The sequence below is a fragment of the Mytilus edulis genome, chromosome 11 (assembly GCF_963676685.1).
Source record: "Mytilus edulis chromosome 11, xbMytEdul2.2, whole genome shotgun sequence".
Classification (NCBI taxonomy): Eukaryota; Metazoa; Mollusca; class Bivalvia; order Mytilida; family Mytilidae; genus Mytilus; species Mytilus edulis.
In genome coordinates, this window is record NC_092354.1 from 83,414,595 (window position 1) to 83,433,443 (window position 18,849).

At 35.6% G+C, this 18,849-nt stretch overlaps 1 protein-coding gene across 2 annotated transcripts in view; it reads right to left on the reverse strand.

Annotated features, from left to right (window-relative positions):
• Positions 1 to 18,849, reverse strand: part of LOC139496448 (multiple epidermal growth factor-like domains protein 10) — a 52,144-nt gene that overhangs the window by 24,608 nt on the left and 8,687 nt on the right. For both annotated transcript variants that reach the window (XM_071285064.1, XM_071285062.1), the window contains exons 7-17: positions 17,413 to 17,549; positions 16,539 to 16,681; positions 15,266 to 15,335; positions 12,381 to 12,566; positions 10,770 to 10,882; positions 9,922 to 10,085; positions 7,350 to 7,458; positions 5,522 to 5,668; positions 3,699 to 3,839; positions 1,748 to 1,879; positions 1,043 to 1,171 (exon numbers count right to left, since the gene is read on the reverse strand). In XM_071285064.1, coding sequence (XP_071141165.1) covers positions 1,043 to 1,171; positions 1,748 to 1,879; positions 3,699 to 3,839; positions 5,522 to 5,668; positions 7,350 to 7,458; positions 9,922 to 10,085; positions 10,770 to 10,882; positions 12,381 to 12,566; positions 15,266 to 15,335; positions 16,539 to 16,681; positions 17,413 to 17,549 — 1,471 coding nt within the window. The remainder of the gene's footprint in view (positions 1 to 1,042; positions 1,172 to 1,747; positions 1,880 to 3,698; positions 3,840 to 5,521; positions 5,669 to 7,349; positions 7,459 to 9,921; positions 10,086 to 10,769; positions 10,883 to 12,380; positions 12,567 to 15,265; positions 15,336 to 16,538; positions 16,682 to 17,412; positions 17,550 to 18,849) is intronic.

Genomic DNA, 18,849 nt, shown 5'->3' on the forward strand with positions numbered 1-18,849 from the left:
GAACATATATACCATAATAAAGGGACATAAGTCAAGAACAAATATACCATAATAAAGGGACATAACTCAAGAACATATACCATAATAAAGGGACATAACTCTAGAACAATTAAAGTGATGCCATCAAAATTGCAAACTTGATCTTAGTTTTAAAATCAATAGGTTTTGCATAAGTTTATTGATATTTGGTTGAAGAAAACTTAATTTAGAGAATGGAAACCATTTTGGGATGTACCTACGGACAGACTTACAGAAAGACAAGGGTAACAATGGCAAGGGACATAAAAAAAGATTTCATCTGATATCATGTGACTTACTCTGATATCATATGACTTACTTTAAGACTATGTGACTTACCTTGACACCATGTGACTTACATTTGAGATTATGTGACTTACACTGACAACATGTGACTTACTCGGAGATCATTTGACTTATTCTAAGACCATGTGACTTACTCTGAGATAATGTGACTTACTTTTAGAATATGTGACTTACTCTGAGACCATGTGACTTACTCTAAGACTATGTGAGTTACTTACTCTGAGATCATTTGACTTACTCGGAGACAATGTGACTTACTCCGAGATCATTTGACTTACTTTAAGACCATGTGACTTACGCTAAGACCATGTGACTTACGCTAAGACCATGTGACTTACTCTGAGATCATTTGACTTACTCCTAGACCATGTGACTTACTCTGAGATCATTTGACTTACACTTAGACCATGTGACTTACTCTAAAACTATTGACTTACTCTGAGACCATGTGACTTACTCTGAGATCATTTGATTCACTCTAAGACCATGTGACTTACTCTGAGACCATGTGATTTACTCTGAGATCAATTGACTTACTCTGAGATCATTTGACTTACTCTGAGATCATGTGACTTACTCTGAGATCATTTGAATTACTCTAAGATCATGTGACTTATTCTGAGATCATTTGACTTACTCTAAGACCATGTGACTTAATTTTGAGATCATGTGACTTACTCTAAGATCATGTGACTAACTCTGTGATCATGTGACTTACTTTGAGAACATGTGACTCCCATGTAGCCAGGTAAACATTTACAGAAGCCATCACTTGGTCGACAGTAGGCTTGGTTCTCACAGTTACATGTGGTTTTACATCCTATACCATATTTGGACTTTGGACATTCTGTTTGACAAAATAATGATTAAAAATTAATAAGTAGTGTTTTTTGTTAAATTTTTCTTTAACCATGTTTATTACTTACACAGCTTAGTGATAAGATATGGACTTTTATGCATATGACTGGATTATTGTCATTTTCATGTCATATGACTGCCATATGGTTGTCACTTTTATGTCATGTGACTGGTAGATTGATGTCACTATTATGTCATGTGACTTTGTTGTCACTTTTATGTCATGTGACTGTCAAATTGATGTCATTTTTATGTCATGTGACTGGTAGATTGTTTCCACTTTTATGTCAAGTAATGGACAATATTCGTCCAATCTCTCTATATGGATATAGGAAGATGTGGTATGAGTGCCAATGAGACATTACTCTCCATCCCAGTAACAACATATAGGTCAAGGTACGGCTTACAAGTTAACATATAATATTGAATTATCTTTATAAATGAAATGTTGTATTAAACATGTTTTCTAAATCAACATTATTTACTGAAAATACTACAGTTAACATTGTTTAAAATATCAACCTGCCATTTTCAAAAATAAAATAGAAACTGCATAATTAATTACCAGCTTGACAGAAATCTCCTCTAAAGCCAGGTAAACAGATACACTTCCCTGATTTATAATCACATAACCCTCCATTGTCACACTTAGGGCATTTATCCAAACAGTCTACTCCTGATGTTCCTTTAGGACAAACTGAAAGCAGAAAATGAACGTAGTTAGGACATTTGTCTAAAGAGTCTACTCCTGATGTTCATTTAGGACAAACTGAAAGTAGAAAATGAAAGTGGTTAGATTTGTCTAAACAGTCTACTCCTGATGCTCCTTTTGGACAAACTGAAAGTAGAAAATGAAAGTAGTTAGGACATTTGTCTAAACAGTCTACTCCTGATGATCCTTTGGGATAAACTGAAAGTAGAAAATGAAAGTAGTTAGGACATTTTATAGTCTATCAGGGCTATTCCAATTAAATGTATGTAGGAGGGTAGAAAGGGAAGTTTTAATAATTGAATGGGTCTTTTTTCAGTACACAAAATTATCTAAAAAAAAATGGTTCATGGCTATAGGGATATTTTGAAGCCCATTCCTACCTTCCCACATACATTTTTATGGAATAGCCGTTATGTTGCACATTGAGGTCAAACTGAAAGTTAACTAGAGGCTCTAAAGAGCCTGTGTCGCTCACCTTGGTCTATGTGCATATTAAACAAAGGACACAGATGGATTCATGACAAAATTGTGTTTTGTAGATCTTACTTTACTGAACATTCTTGGTACTTAGAATTTTCTCTATCTATAATAAACTTGGACCTTTAGATACAGTGAAAATATTTTGTAAAAATTTACAAAAATTTACCATATTAGTGAAAATTGTTAAAAATTGAATAAAATGGGCAACAACTCCTCAAGGGGTCAACTGACGATTTTGGTCATGTTGACTTATTTCTAGATCTTATTTAGCTGAACATTATTGCTGTTCACAAGTTATCTCTATCTATAACAATATTCAAGATAATAACCAAAAACAGCAAAATTTCCTTAAAATTACTAATTCAGGGGCAGCAACCCAACAACAGGTTATCCGATTTATCTGAAAATTTCAAGGCAGATAGATCTTGACCTGTTACACAATTTTACCCCTGTCAGATTTGCTCTAAATGCTTTGGTTTTTGAGTTATAAGCCCAAAACTGCATTTTACCCCTATGTTCTATTTTTAGCCATGGTGGCCATCTTGGATGGTTGGCAGGGTCACCAGACACATTTTTTAAACAAGATACCCCAATGATAATTTTGGCCAAGTTTGGTGTAATTTGGCCCAGTAGTTTCAGAGGAGAAGATTTTTGTAAAAGTTAACGACGCCGGACGACGACGGACGACAGACGACGGACGACGGACGACGGACGCCAAGTGATGGGAAAAGCTCACTTGGCCCTTTGGGCCAGGTGAGCTAAAAATGAGAGTAGTTAGGACATTCTATTATACTCTTATGACAAAATAATTAGGGTACAAATCAAAAGAAGCAACTATTGAAACGTTTGTTGAAAGTCTTTACCTGCAAACAACAATGTACAGCTTTTACAATTTCCCTTTTCAGAATCTAGAGGACTATGGGTAATCTCAGTGTTCGTACACTTAAAATAACGTTACATCATCGATTGAATTTCAATTGTTTAAAACCTTTTTTAACCGATCACAACGTTTTGGTGTATGCTTATGAATTTTTCACCCAGAATGCATTAGATTTTAAAGGGTAAATTGATATTAGAGCATATCACAATAATCACTAGATATAACTTTTGTGCAAATAATATTTCAAGCTGGATTCATTTATATTGACACCTAGAAACGAGTCATCTCGTTGAGAGGTTGAAGACTGCATTTCCCAAAGAATGAATTTAAAGTTCTCAGGATAGTAAAATACCCAAAGTTGTTGTGTGTCACTGGGTTGCTTTCTCATTGAAGTCACCATTTATTTATACTTGTTTTAATGTTATTTTATAAGTGACCACTCACCCTTCTGACAGGTATGTCCAGTATAACCAGGTGGACAGGTAATGGCAAGACACTGACCAGTGATGTGGTCACAGAATTGTCCTTCGTCACACCAAGTACATTTCTGTTCACATAAGTTACCAAAGGTCCCAGCCGGACAAACTAAAATAAAATAACATAAATAAGGCCATAAGTTTTCTCGTTTGAATTGTTTTACATTGTCATTTTGGGGCCTTTTATAGCTGACTATGCGGTATGGGCTTTGCTCATTGTTGAAGGCCATACGGTGACCTATAGTTATTAATTTCTGTGTCATTTTGGTCTCTTGTGGAGAGTTGTCTCACTGACAATCATACCACATCTTCTTTGTTTATATTAAAACATTTACCATATTATTCAATGATTATTGTATTTTTTATATAAGGATAAACAGTGATGTTTCTGTCAGACTAGTAAAGATGTGTTTGTAAGTACTTAAGGATGTTCGCTACTCTGTTTAAAAATAACAAGCTTTTTAAAAGACTGGTATAATATGATAGTATATAAATAAAGAAACTAAACTAGAGGCTGTGTCCCTCACCTTGGTCTATGTGCATATTAAACAAAGGACACAAGATGGATTCATGACAAAATTGTGTTTTGGTGATGGTGATGGGTTTGTAGATCTTACTTTTACTGAACATTCTTGCTACTTATAATTTTCTCTATCTATATAGACTCTGCCCTTTAGATACAGAGGAAAATATTTTGTAAAAATTTACCAAATAAATGAAAATGGTTAAAAATTTACTATAAAGGGCAATAACTCCTTAAGGGGTCAACTGACCATTTTGGTCATGTTGACTTATTTGTAGATCTTACTTTGCTAAACATTATTGCTGTTTACAGTTTATCTTCATCTATAATAGTATTTAAGATAATAACCAAAAAACTCAAAATTTCTTTAAAAATTACTAATTAGTGCAGCAACCAACAACCAGTTGTCCAATTCATCTGAAAATTTCAGGGCAGATAGATATTGACTTGATAAACAATTTAACTCCTGTCATATTTCCTCTTAATGCTTTGGTTTCAGAGTTATAAGCCAAAATCTACATTTTACCCCTATGTTCTATTTTTAGCCATGGTGGCCATCTTGATTGGTTGGGTGGGTCACTGCACACATTTTTTAAAACTGCACACATTTTTTAAAACTAGATACCCTAATTATGATTGTGGCTAAGTTTGGTTAAATTTGACCCAGTAGTTTCAGAGAAGAAGGTTTTGTAAAAGATTACAAAAATTTACAAAAAATTGGACAAAAATGACTATAAAGGTCAATAACTCCCTAAGGGGTCAACTGACCATGTTGGTCATGTTGACTTATTTGTAGATCTTACTTTGCTGAACATTATTGCTCTTTTCAGTTTATATCTATCTATAATAATATTCAAGCTAATAACCAAAAACGGCAAAATTTTCTTAAAAATTCAGGGGCAGCAACCTAATAACAGGTTGTCCGATTCATCTGAAATTTGCAGGGCAGGTTTACTTACATTATGAACAATTAACCACAGACAGATTTGCTCTTAATGCTTTGGTTTCAGAGATATAAGCCAAATCTACATGTTACCCCTATGTTCTATATTCAGCCATGGTGGCCATCTTGGTTGGTTGGCTGGGTCACCGGACATAATTTTTAAATGAGATACCCCATGATGATTATGGCCAAGTTTGGTTAAATTTAGCCTAGTAGTTTCAGAGAAGAAGATTTTTGTAAAAGTTAACGACGACGACGACAGACTATGGACGTCAAGTGATGAGAAAATGTCATTTTGGGCCAGGTGAGCTAAAAATCAATGTACCTTTAGAACAATGAGATCCTGTATAGCCAGGTTGACAATGACATTTTCCAGTCACTGGGTCACATGACCCATCTATTCCACAATCACAAAACTTCTGGCAACTTTCTCCCCATCTGCTCTGTGGACATTTACTGTCACAATGGACTCCTACAACATAATGAAACTTACAATTAATAAATCCATATTTGCATAAAATAATTTACTTGTGATTAAGATTAATTGATTATTGATTGCTTAACATTGCAATAAAGAAATGTTTAAAATCCAACCAGCAATGTTTATATTAGTATTTTTATTTTTAGGCTGTTTTAGTTTTTATACTTGTTCATGTTTTCTAATTCCAAACTTTTGGTCTTAGGCTTACCAGATGTAGGATTTTCCACAATCCAATGTTATATGCCTGAAAATCATATAATAAGGTTTTTTTTTTTTTAAATTGTATCAATATGGTTTAAAAAAAAAAAGGTCACCAGATTGGACAAGGACTTGTCTCATCTTTACAAGATTGGACAAGGAGTTGTCTCCCCTTTACATGATTGGACAAGTAGTTGTTTTCCTTTACCAGATTGGACAAGGAGATGTTTCTCCTTTACCAGATTTGACAAGTTGTCTCCCCTTTACCAGATAGGACAAGTATTTGTCTCCCCTTTACCAGATAGGACAAGATGTTTCTCCTTTACCAGATTTGACAAGGAGTTGTCTCCCCTTTACCGGATAGGACAAGTACTTGTCTCCCCTTTACCAGATTGGACAAGGAGTTTTCTCCCCTTTACCAGATTGGACAAAGAGTTGTCTCCTCTTTACCAGATAGGACAAGTATTTGTCTCCCCTTTACCAGATTGGACAAGGAGTTTTCTCCCCTTTACCAGATTGGACAAAGAGTTGTCTCCTCTTTACCAGATAGGACAAGTATTTGTCTCCCCTTTTCCAGATTGGACAAGGAGTTGTTTCCCCTTTACAAGATTGAATGGGGTTGTATCCCCTTTACCAGATTGGACAAGGAGTTGTTTCCCCTTTACCAGATTGGACAAGGAGTTGTATCCCCTTTACCAGATTGGACAAGGAGTTGTTTCCCCTTTACCAGATTGGACAAGGAGTTGTATCCCCTTTACCAGATTGGACAAGGAGTTGTTTTCCTTTACCAAACTGGACAAGGAGTTGTTTCCCCTTTACCTGATTGGACAAGGAGTTGTATCCCCTTTACCAGATTGGACAAGGAGTTGTCTCCTCTTTACCAGATTGGACAAGGAATTGTCTACCTTTTACCAGATGTATTTCAACTTTTTATAGCGCAAGTTTTAATTGTCTGTCTGCTTGGTTTGGATGTCTTGGTCTTTTAATACTCTCTTATCTTTTTCACTGTAAATGTTACTCTATCAAGGTTTTCACTGTAAATATTACTCTATCAAGGTTTTCACTGTAAATATTACTCTATCAAGGTTTTCACTGTAAATATTACTCTATCAAGGTTTTCACTGTAAATGTTACTCTATCAAGGTTTTCACTGTTAATGTTACTCTATCAAGGTTTTCACTGTTAATGTTACTCTATAAAGGTTTTCACTGTAAATATTACTCTATCAAGGTTTTCACTGTAAATATTACTCTATCAAGGTTTTCCCTGTAAATATTACTCTATCAAGTTTTTCACTGTAAATATTACTCTATAAAGGTTTTCACTGTAAATATTACTCTATCAAGGTTTTTCCTCAGTATATCTTACACATTACTATTTTCAATGACATATTAGTTTCAAACACAAAAACATATTAACAAATTGCGAATACATTGCTTAAAAATAATCAAGTTTGTCTATCATTCCCACCTACCGTGCCACCCTGATTTACAAACACATCGTCCAGTTCCTGCTTCACATGACAAAGAGTTCTGTTTCTCACAGGAACATTTCTGTCCACAAACATAACCAAACATCCATTGCTACAAAGGATAAACGCATAAATTTTAATAACATAAATGATTTCAATTGCTTTTTTCTTTAATTTGAACAAGAGTTTCTACAGATTGTAAAAGTGGGAAGAAACTGATTCACCTACCAGAGCACCAGAATTCCCCCACTAGCTCCCCTCCTTACTGCTTCACCTACCAGAGCACCAGAATTCGCTCTCCGTCTTACTGCTTCACCTACCAGAGCACCAGAATTCGCTCTCCTTCTTACTGCTTCACCTTCAAGAACACCAGAATTCCCCCACTAGCTCCTCTCCTTACTGCTTCACCTACCAGAGCACCAGAATTCCCCCACTAGCTCCCCTCCTTACTGCTTCACCTTCCAGAACACCAGAATTCCCCCATTAGCTCCCCTCCTTACTGCTTCACCTTCCAGAGCACCAGAATTCCCCCACTAGCTCCCCTCCTTACTGCTTCACCTACCAGAGCACCAGAATTCGCTCTCCTTCTTACTGCTTCACCTACCAGAGCACCAGAATTCGCTCTCCTTCTTACTGCTTCACCTACAGAGCACCAGAATTCGCTCTCCTTCTTACTGCTTCACCTTCAAGAACACCAGAATTCCCCCACTAGCTCCTCTCCTTACTGCTTCACCTACCAGAGCACCAGAATTCCCCCACTAGCTCCCCTCCTTACTGCTTCACCTTCCAGAACACCAGAATTCCCCTACTAGCTCCCCTCCTTACTGCTTCACCTTCCAGAGCACCAGAATTCCCCCACTAGCTCCCCTCCTTACTGCTTCACTTTCCAGAGCACCAGAATTCTCCCACTAGCTCCCCTCCTTACTGCTTCACCTTCAAGAACACCAGAATTCCCCCACTAGCTCCTCTCCTTACTGCTTCACCTACCAGAACACCAGAATTCCCCCACTAGCTCCCCTCCTTACTGTTTCACCTTCCAGAACACCAGAATTCCCCCACTAGCTCCCCTTCTTACTGCTTCACCTTCCAGAACACCAGAATTCCCCCACTAGCTCCCCTCCTTACTGATTCACCTTCCAGAACACCAGAATTCCCCCACTAGCTCCCCTCCTTACTGCTTCACCTTCTAGAGCACCAGAATTCCCCCACTAGCTCCCCTCCTTACTGCTTCACCTTCCAGAGCACCAGAATTCCCCTACTAGCTCCCCTCCTTACTGCTTCATCTTCCAGAGCACCAGAATTCCCCCACTAGCTCCTCTCCTTACTGCTTCACCTTCCAGAACACCAGAATTCCCCAATTAGCTCCCCTCCTTACTGCTTCGCCTTCCAGAACACCAGAATTCCCCCACTAGCTCCCCTCTTTACTGCTTCACTTTCCAGAGCACCAGAATTCCCCCACTAGCTCCTCTCCTTACTGCTTCACCTACCAGAGCACCAGAATTCCCCCACTAGCTCCCCTCCTTACTGTTTCACCTTCCAGAACACCAGAATTCCCCCACTAGCTCCCCTCCTTACTGCTTCACCTTCCAGAACACCAGAATTCCCCCACTAGCTCCCCTCCTTACTGATTCACCTTCCAGAACACCAGAATTCCCCCACTAGCTCCCCTCCTTACTGCTTCACCTTCTAGAGCACATAATTCCCCCACTAGCTCCCCTCCTTACTGCTTCACCTTCTAGAGCACAGAATTCCCCCACTAGCTCCCCTCCTTACTGCTTCACCTTCCAGAGCACCAGAATTTCCCTACTAGCTCCCCTCCTTACTGCTTCATCTTCCAGAGCACCAGAATTCCCCCACTAGCTCCTCTCCTTACTGCTTCACCTTCCAGAACACCAGAATTCCCCCACTAGCTCCCCTCCTTTCTGCTTCACTTTCCAGAGCACCAGAATTCCCCCACTAGCTCCCCACCTTACTGCTTCACCTTACAGAGCACCAGAATTCCCCCACTAGCTCCTCTTCTTACTGTTTCACCTTCCAGAGCACCAGAATTCCCCCACTAGCTCCCCTCCTTACTGCTTCACCTTCCAGAGCACCAGAATTCCCCCACTACCCTCCTTACTTCTTCACCTTCCAGAGCACCAGAATTCCCCCACTAGCTCCCCTCCTTACTGCTTCACCTTCTAGAGCACCAGAATTCCCCCACTAGCTCCCATCCTTAGTTCTTCACCTTCCAGAGCACCATAATTCCCCCACTAGCTCCCCTCCTTACTGCTTCACCTTCCAGAGCACCAGAATTCCCCCATTAGCTCCCCTCCTTACTGCTTCACTTTCTAGAGCACCTGAGTCAACTTCCATATTAGGGAATGTTTAACAATCTTTAGGGACCTTTTATAGCTGACTATGCGGTATGGGCTTTGCTCATTGTTGAAGGCCGTAAAGTGGCCTATAGTTGTTAATTGCTGTGTCATTTTGCAATGGTTTCTTGTGGAGAGTTGTTTTATTGGCAATCATACCACATCTTCTTTTTTTATATTGACTAACCACGAGGGTCTAGCACGGTCAAAGAAATACTTACAGGGCAGGTTTTTTCACAGGAATCACCATAGAAACCAGGAGGACATGTGCAGTGACCTGTTGCTGGGTAACAATATCCACCATTTTGACATTTACATTTAGATTGACAATCTTTACCATATAAACCCTTTGGACATTGGGATTCACAGGTCAATCCTTTCCAACCTAAAAATATAAATTTCATTTTTACATTACAAGTGGTCAGTTTTATTCACTGGTCAAACCTTTCCAACCTAAAAATAAATTTAATTTTTACATTCAAGTGGTCAGTATTATTCACTGGTCAAACCTTTCCAACCTAAAAATAAATTTATTTTTTACATTATGAGTGGTCAGTATTATTCACTGATCAAACCGTTCCAACCTATAAATAAATTTAATTTTTACATTATGAGTGTTCAGTATTATTTACATTTCAAACTTTTATAACTTAAATTTCACATACAAATCACAGATAATATGATGCCTTGTATTCACAGAGACAAAAGCTGGAGTAATGATATGCTTGAAATATTTCTATGTTCTTGAATCAAAGAGCTCAACAAACAAATATCAGAAAAAATATTTTGGTAATAAATTACAACAACTTAATTAAATGAGTGATTTTGTAACAGTATGTCTAGTATCAGTTCTTTTGTATTAAAGCCATTGTTAAAGCATTTTTGTAACTAAAATAGAATTTGCAGCTAAATGATAACATCAAAGGCATAAACCTTGCTACTTGAAAAAAACAAAAGGTTATTTTGTTACAATTTTACCAATAGGTAAGATATTATCTATATCTATGTGTTTTAAATTTAGCACCCAGTATCCGCCTATGATTGGTTAAACTATCACTCTCTAAAATACCTGGTGAACAAATACAGAATCCATTCTCTGGTACACACTCAGCGTTGTTCTGACAAAGACAAGCCTGTTGACATCCTAAACCAAACTTTCCCTTCGTACATTTAGTTCCACAACTGTAAAATAAACAATAATCATTCATAAATAGTCTACAATTAGCATGATAAGGTTCATGTCTGTCATAGATTAAAGAAGATGTGGTATGAGTGACAATGAAACAACTCTCCATCCAAGTCCCAATGGGGCCTTTTATAGCTGTCTAGTTGGTATGAGTTTTTCTCACTGTTGAAGGCCATACAGCTGCCTGTAGTTGTTTACATAAACTTTAATTAAATTTTGGTTGATAGTTGTCTCTTACCACATCTCTGAAGTTTTATAAGGGAATCCACATATAAACTTTATTTTACCAATCATAAAGACCATAAGCATAAGTTTATATATGTCCTACAATTCTTTTACAAACATGTGTTTCAATGAAAAGCTTGGATTTGTGTAGACTCAGCCCAAATACTCAAAATCTCTCGAATAAAGGTACTAGAAAGAATATGTGAATTTACAGTATCGGATTGGACAAGGCAATCACAATCTCAATGATACATACCATATGTATGATAGGTTTGGCCAACAATAGCATAAGCTTATATCACATACTCTATGATACATACTATATGTATGATATGATTGGTAACAATAGCATAATCTTATATCACAAACTCTATACTGTGAATTCATTATTATTCGTTGGATACTAAATTTCATGGGTTTCATGGGTACAGGTGAACCAAGAATTCAAATGTTTAACCAATTATAAATTTTATAGGCTTTGTACGCACAGATTCAATGGCAAAAACCAGGAAATCAAATATCCATCAAAATACAATTTTTCATCAACCCACGAAAAATTGATACCGACGAAAATAAATGATTCTACAGTATATGATACATACAATTGGCTAAAACTATTTCAAAGTCTATGATACATACTATATGATTGGCTAAAACTATTTCAAAGTCTATGATACATACTATATGATTGGCTAAAACTATTTCAAAGTCTATGATACATACTATATGATTGGCTAAAACTATTTCAAAGTCTATGATACATACTATATGATTGGCTAAAACTATCTGAAAGTCTATGATACATACTATATGATTGGCTAAAACTATTTCAAAGTCTATGATACATACTATATGATTGGCTAAAACTATCTAAAAGTCTATGATACATACTATATGATTGGCTAAAACTATCTAAAAGTCTATGATACATACTATATGATTGGCTAAAACTATCTGAATGTCTATGATACATACTATATGATTGGCTAAAACTATTTCAAAGTCTATGATACATACTATATGATTGGCTAAAACTATTTCAAAGTCTATGATACATACTATATGATTGGCTAAAACTATTTCAAAGTCTATGATACATACTATATGATTGGCTAAAACTATTTCAAAGTCTATGATACATACTATATGATTGGCTAAAACTATTTCAAAGTCTATGATACATACTATATGATTGGCTAAAACTATTTCAAAGTCTATGATACATACTATATGATTGGCTAAAACTATCTGAAAGTCTATGATACATACTATTGTCCTGTGTAACCAGCTTGACATTGACAAACTCCAGTTTTATGGTTACAAAGTCCACCATTCTTACAGTAACAGATCTTCTGACATCCATCACCATAATATGGAGCTGGGCAGGTCTCATTACATAGGGGACCAGTCCATCCACTGGAACATTTACTACACTTCCCACTCCCTGGGTCACACCTATAATAAAATACATAATGTATGGATGACATCACAACTATCAGACCAATCAGATAACTCTAACCTTTTAACCTCTGTCATCAGAGTAGGTGAATTTTATCACACCCTCATATTTTACACTGTGTCAATACAGTTTTAAACCTATATGTATTTTGACAGAAATAATATTTTTTTCATAAAGCATCATTTTTCGAATACATATTCATGATATTGAGAATTTCAATTTTTAAGTTTCGTTTTAATAAGATATAGATATCTCACAAGCTTAAGTTTTTCAAATATAGAAAATAAATTCAGGTATAGTAATGTAAACAGATGTGATGTTTGGTTAATATAACCAAGTTAAAAGATAAATACAAGGGTGTATCATTTACACTACAGATATATCACTTCCAGTTTTTTGTTGATTCCTCTACCACTGAATCATGTAATTTTTTTTGGTTTGACATCCATTTTGAATGTTTTTTGCTTGTGAGCGAGCTGTCTGTGTCATTTTGGTCTCTTGTGGACAGTTGTCTCATTGGCTATCATACCACATCTTCTTTTTTATATGGTTAATTTCAAATCTACAATATCTCTTTTTGTCAAAACACGAAAACTCAACCAACTTTTAACTATTTTTTTTCCATTAGTGCTATATTTAGATGTATTAGTTTCTGGTATCATGTTTTCAAAGCAGCCATTTTTCTAAAATCATTCTTTAACTTCATTAGGCACCACTTAGTAACACTCTTGTAATAAAGGGAAATTATTTGTGTTTAACAATTCTACAATTAAGGGAGAGAACTCTTAAACAAACTTGAAATAATGGGAGAGTACTAACTGATGATGATCTATTTTCATATCTGTCACATTTCAAGGGAGGGAACTCTGTAACACATTTACAATAAACAGCTGTGCCATGAGCGCATGATACGCCTGTCGCTATTTAAATAATAAAGTTCAATAACTTCTCAATCATTTGTCAATGTCATATCAGAAATTCATGAAAAACTAAAGGGAGGTTATCTTAATAGATATAAATCAGTCACCAAAGTTTCATGATAACTGTTCAAAGCATTTTCAGACAAGAGTGCACACGCTGAAATGTCTCGCCTTCTTTACTAATCATTGATATTATGTTGATAGCCCTAAGTATAAAGCTTTATTACAACAGTCTCATAAACTTAACATTAACCAAGATAACTAAACAAAGACCAATGAACCATGAAAATGAGGTCAAGGTCAGATGAACCATGCCAGGCAGACATGTACAGCTAACAATGCTTCTATACAATATATATAGTTGACCTATTACTTATAGTTTAAGAAAAATAGACCAAAGCTGTTAGCACAAAAAATTAACACTGTGCAATGAACCGTGAAAATGAGGTCATGGTCAAAAGAAACCTGCGCTACTGACATAAAGATCATAAAATATTTCCATACACCAAATATAGTTGACCTATGGCATATAGTATTAGATAAATAGACCAAAACTCAAAAACTTAACTTTGACCACTGAACCTGAAAATGAGGTCAAGGTCACATGACATCTGCCCGCTAGACATGTACACCTTACAATCATTCCATACAACAAATATAGTAGACCTATTGCATATAGTATGAAAAAAACAGACCAAAACACAAAAATTTAACTTTAACCACTGAACCATAAAAAAGAGGTCAAGGTCACATGACATCTGCCCGCTAGACATGTACACCTTACAATCATTCCATACAACAAATACAGTAGACCTATTGCATATAGTATGAAAAAAACAGACCAAAACACAAAAATTTAACTATAACCACTGAACCATGACAATGAGCTCGAGGTCAAGGTCAGATGACACCTGCCAGTTGGACATGTACACCTTACAGTCCTTCCATACACCGAATATACAAGCCCTATTGCTTATAGTATCTGAGATACGGACTTGACCACCAAAACTTAACCTTGTTCACCGATCAATGAAATGAGGTCGAGGTCAAGTGAAAACTGTCTGACAGACATGAGGACCTTGCAAGGTACGCACATATCAAATATAGTTATCCTATTACTTATAATAAGAGAGAATTCAACATTACAAAAAATCTGAACTTTTTTTTCAAGTGGTCACTGAACCATAAAAATGAGGTCAAGGACATTGGACATGTGACTGACGGAAACTTCGTAACATGAGGCATCTATATACAAAGTATGAAGCATCCAGGTCTTCCACCTTCTAAAATATAAAGCTTTTAAGAAGTTAGCTAACACCGCCGCCGCCGCCGGATCACTATCCCTATGTCCAGCTTTCTGCAAAAGTTGCAGGCTCGACAAAAACTAGAAAATCCCCTCTTTTTTATGAATAAAATCACATATCTCTCAAGTGAAATCTAAAATTTATAAAAATGGAAAGTGAGCTAGCTTACATCAAGTTTCTTGCAAATTGGTGAAAGTGTTTTTAAGTTATTGTCCAAAACTGGAAAATCCCCCTTTTTAAATGAAAAAAAAAAACCAAAAGTCATAACTTCAAATCTGAAATTTGAAATTTTTTAAAAAGGAAAGAGAGCTCATTTCAATAGATATAAATAATTCACCAAAATTTCTTGGATTTGGTTCAAGCATTTTTAAGTTATTGCCCAAAATGTTGACGGCGGACAAACAGACAGACAGACAGCGGTATACATAATATGTCCCATAAACAGGCGTATAACAAAGGGAGATTACTCACTGATCTGTAGTTTTTCTGTTACATTTACAATCCTTTTGACACTTCTCTCCATACTTAAAAGATGGACAATCTGAAAACAGAACAAAAGTAAGATAACATTTCTGTAACTTAAAAGATGGACAATCTGAAAACAGAACAAAAGTAAGATAACATTTCTGTAACTTAAAAGATGGACAATCTGAAAACAGAACAAAAGTAAGATAACATTTCTGTTTGTGTGACAAAATAATAGTTGAAAGAATTGATAGATGAAGAGGCCTTAAATAGGGACAGATGTCATATCAATTTAGTCCCTTTCTTAGAGTGAGGGTATATATATTTGCCAATAACAGTCAACATAAACAGTTTGATGGTATATAGTATGATCTACAGTGGTATTTGTTTTGTACTTAATTCTATGGACTTTTTCAAAGTGATAAAAATAAATTATGTTTTGGTTTCAGTGGAAAATCAAAACATTTTTTTTTAAATGAAACAGTTTATGTTAATAAGATATGAATGTAAATTTAGTGTTTATCATTTTCAGTCACAAACAATAGTAGAGGTACATTTTAACCTCCAGTTTGTAAGTTTTCATTTGTATGACATCACGTTTAGCCATTCATCATTCATAAAAATTCACAGAATTTGTTTGTATGTCAAAATAATACATTTTTTCAAGCTCTAACATATTATTTCTGTTTGTTATGCATTAGAATTGGAATAACAGTACTGTAGTTGAAGAGTTGCCACCGTCCATCTCAAATATTCGTTGTACTGTGTTTCGTGTCGCCAGTAAAACTGCATTTGCCACTGTCAAATCAACAATTGACAGTGGTAACTCTTCAATTACAGTACTGTTATTCCTTAAACGTAGACTTTAGCTGACATACAATTAAAATAAAAAAGACATTCTCTTCACCAAAATTTCACAATACAAAACTTTCAAATTCCAAACCCCTCTGCTACCTTTTCAAATAATTGTTTTCGAAATGTTTTGAGTCAAGACAGGTAAAAGAGGGTGGTAAGAGGTTATTTTCCTGCAATTAATTTTTTATCCACGTGCAGCCGTGAAAAAGTTCGTTACTCACCGCGTTTCGTGAAATTGGTAAAAAGATCAATGTGCACGCAATTTTAAATTGTTCATTCATGGTGAAATGGCAAGTTATTTCGCGTTCTTCCTTGCGTATACCCCATCCCACCCCCACCCCCTTTATGCCTCTCGTAAAAATCTGTCCAATTAACATGATTAATCAATTACATGACAGTCACATGACAGTCACATGATACTTACTACTTTCAGTACAGTCTGTCCCAGTATAACCCACAGGACAGATACATGTTCCTTTCACTGCATCACATGTTCCTCCATTTTTACAGGAACACTTCTGAGAACAGTATGGTCCAAATGTTCCTTCAGGGCACTGAATAGTACAACTGAAAAAAATATAAACAGACATTATAATGTGTTCTTTTAACAATGCTTTTGGTTGGATGGTGTCATATATTTGTGAGAGGAAAAATCCTGTTATAATAACCCTGACCAAATGAATTTTCCTCTTGTTTAGAAAACTTACTGACACAATTTAGCTGTTTATCTAGAATAGAAGAATAAACCATGATAGTTAGAACTCATTTATTTTCATTTAGAATCAATTTTGTGGTTCAGGGAGAAACCACTTTTTGAGGGTTCTTCAATTTAATTTGTTTTTAAACTTCACCAAGAAATTGGAATATTTTAGGCCAAAAACAGGAATTAAGCCACATGTACACTACTAGCAATTCTATCTGTTATATTTATCTTTCTCCTTTATATCCTGGAGCACGTGTACACTTCTAGTAGTTCTATCTGTTATATTTACTTTTCTCCTTTATATCCGGGAGCACATTTATATCCCAGAGCACATGTACACTTCTAGTAGTTCTATCTGTTATATTTACCTTTCTCCTTTATATCCCGGAGCTGTGAAATATAGCACGGCAAATATATACCGGTACATACTATCCGCATACCACAGATAGATTTTCACTGCTCTGGAAAAAATCAACCTGTGAAATACCATGCCTGGAAAAATATCACCGGGACAAATTATCCTTAGGATAAAATATCACAGAGGAAGAAATAAACCGTTACACACACTTCTAGTAGTTCTATCTGTTATATTTACCTTTCTCCTTTATATCCCGGAGCACATGTACACTGTCCTGTGATTCTGTCACATGTTGCTCCATTGTAACACCTACACTGAGCCTTACAGTTTCCACCCCACATACCTCCCGGGCACGGCTCAGAACAAATCGATCCCTAAAAATATTCAAAGGTATTTTTTAACTTTTTTTATGAGAAAAGTATTTCAAAAACTTTGAAAGTAACTTGTTAACATCTCAGATCTGTACTAAGGGTCTTTTGATGTTGGGATGTATTCTTCCAAGTCCACACTGTAGTTTTGTTAGATATATTTCTATTTGTATCCATCTTATGAGTTAAGCCTTTTACAACTGAGGAGTCTGTTGGTTGATCAGTGGTTGTTGTTGATTCATGTCAGTCATATTTGTTTTTCATAAATTGTTTGGTTATAAATTGGTCGTTAGCATTCTCAATTGTGTTGTTTCATATTTTTCATGAACAGATGCCTATAATTGCTTATATCCATTTTATTTAAACTTTGGTGGACAGTTGTCTCATTGGCAATCAGAACACATCTACTTATTTAGATGAAGTTCTCAATGCATTTGTTTTATTCTTTAATTATTAAGTGTCCATAGAGGTGAATTCTGACCATCCATCTTCAATTTCTTTTGATATAAAGACCTACATATATTTAATATTCATAGAAGGTAAAAACATGAAAATTCATGATTGTAAAATTGAGAAAGGAAATGGGGAATGTGTCAAAGCGACAACAACCCGACATAGAGCAGATAATACTTACATTTCACCTTTGATATAAGTATTGACATGATTATTGTCTGTATTGTATGACTAGATTCATAATTTTCAATAAGTAGACAATGAATAAATCGTTTATGTGAAGGACAAGAATATTCATAATTCATTTGTGTGTAGGACATGAATAATTATAATTCATGTGTGTGTAGGACTTGAATATTCATAATTCATTTGTGTGTAGGACATGAATAATTGTAATTCATGTGTGTGTAGGACATGAATAATTGTAATTTATTTGTGTGTAGAACATGAATATTCACAATTCATTTGTGTGTAGGACATGAATATTCACAATTCATTTGTGTGTAGGATATGAATATTCACAATTCATACAAAGTAGGATCATGAAGATGTGCATAGTCATTATTCATTGTTCATGTATTAGAATTTTCATAATTTTCAGTAGGAAATAGAAATTCAGAATTCATTGTTGATAGGACATGAATATTCATAATTTTGTACAAGAGGGATATGTATATACATAATTCATTGTTTTATAATCCATTATCACTGAACTAGTATAGATATTTCTTTAGGGGCCAGCTGAAGGACACCTCTGGGTGTGCGGGAGTTTCTCGCTGCATTAAAGACCTATAAGTGACCTTCTGCTGTTGTCTGTTCTATGGTCGGGTTGTTGTCTCATTGACACATTCCC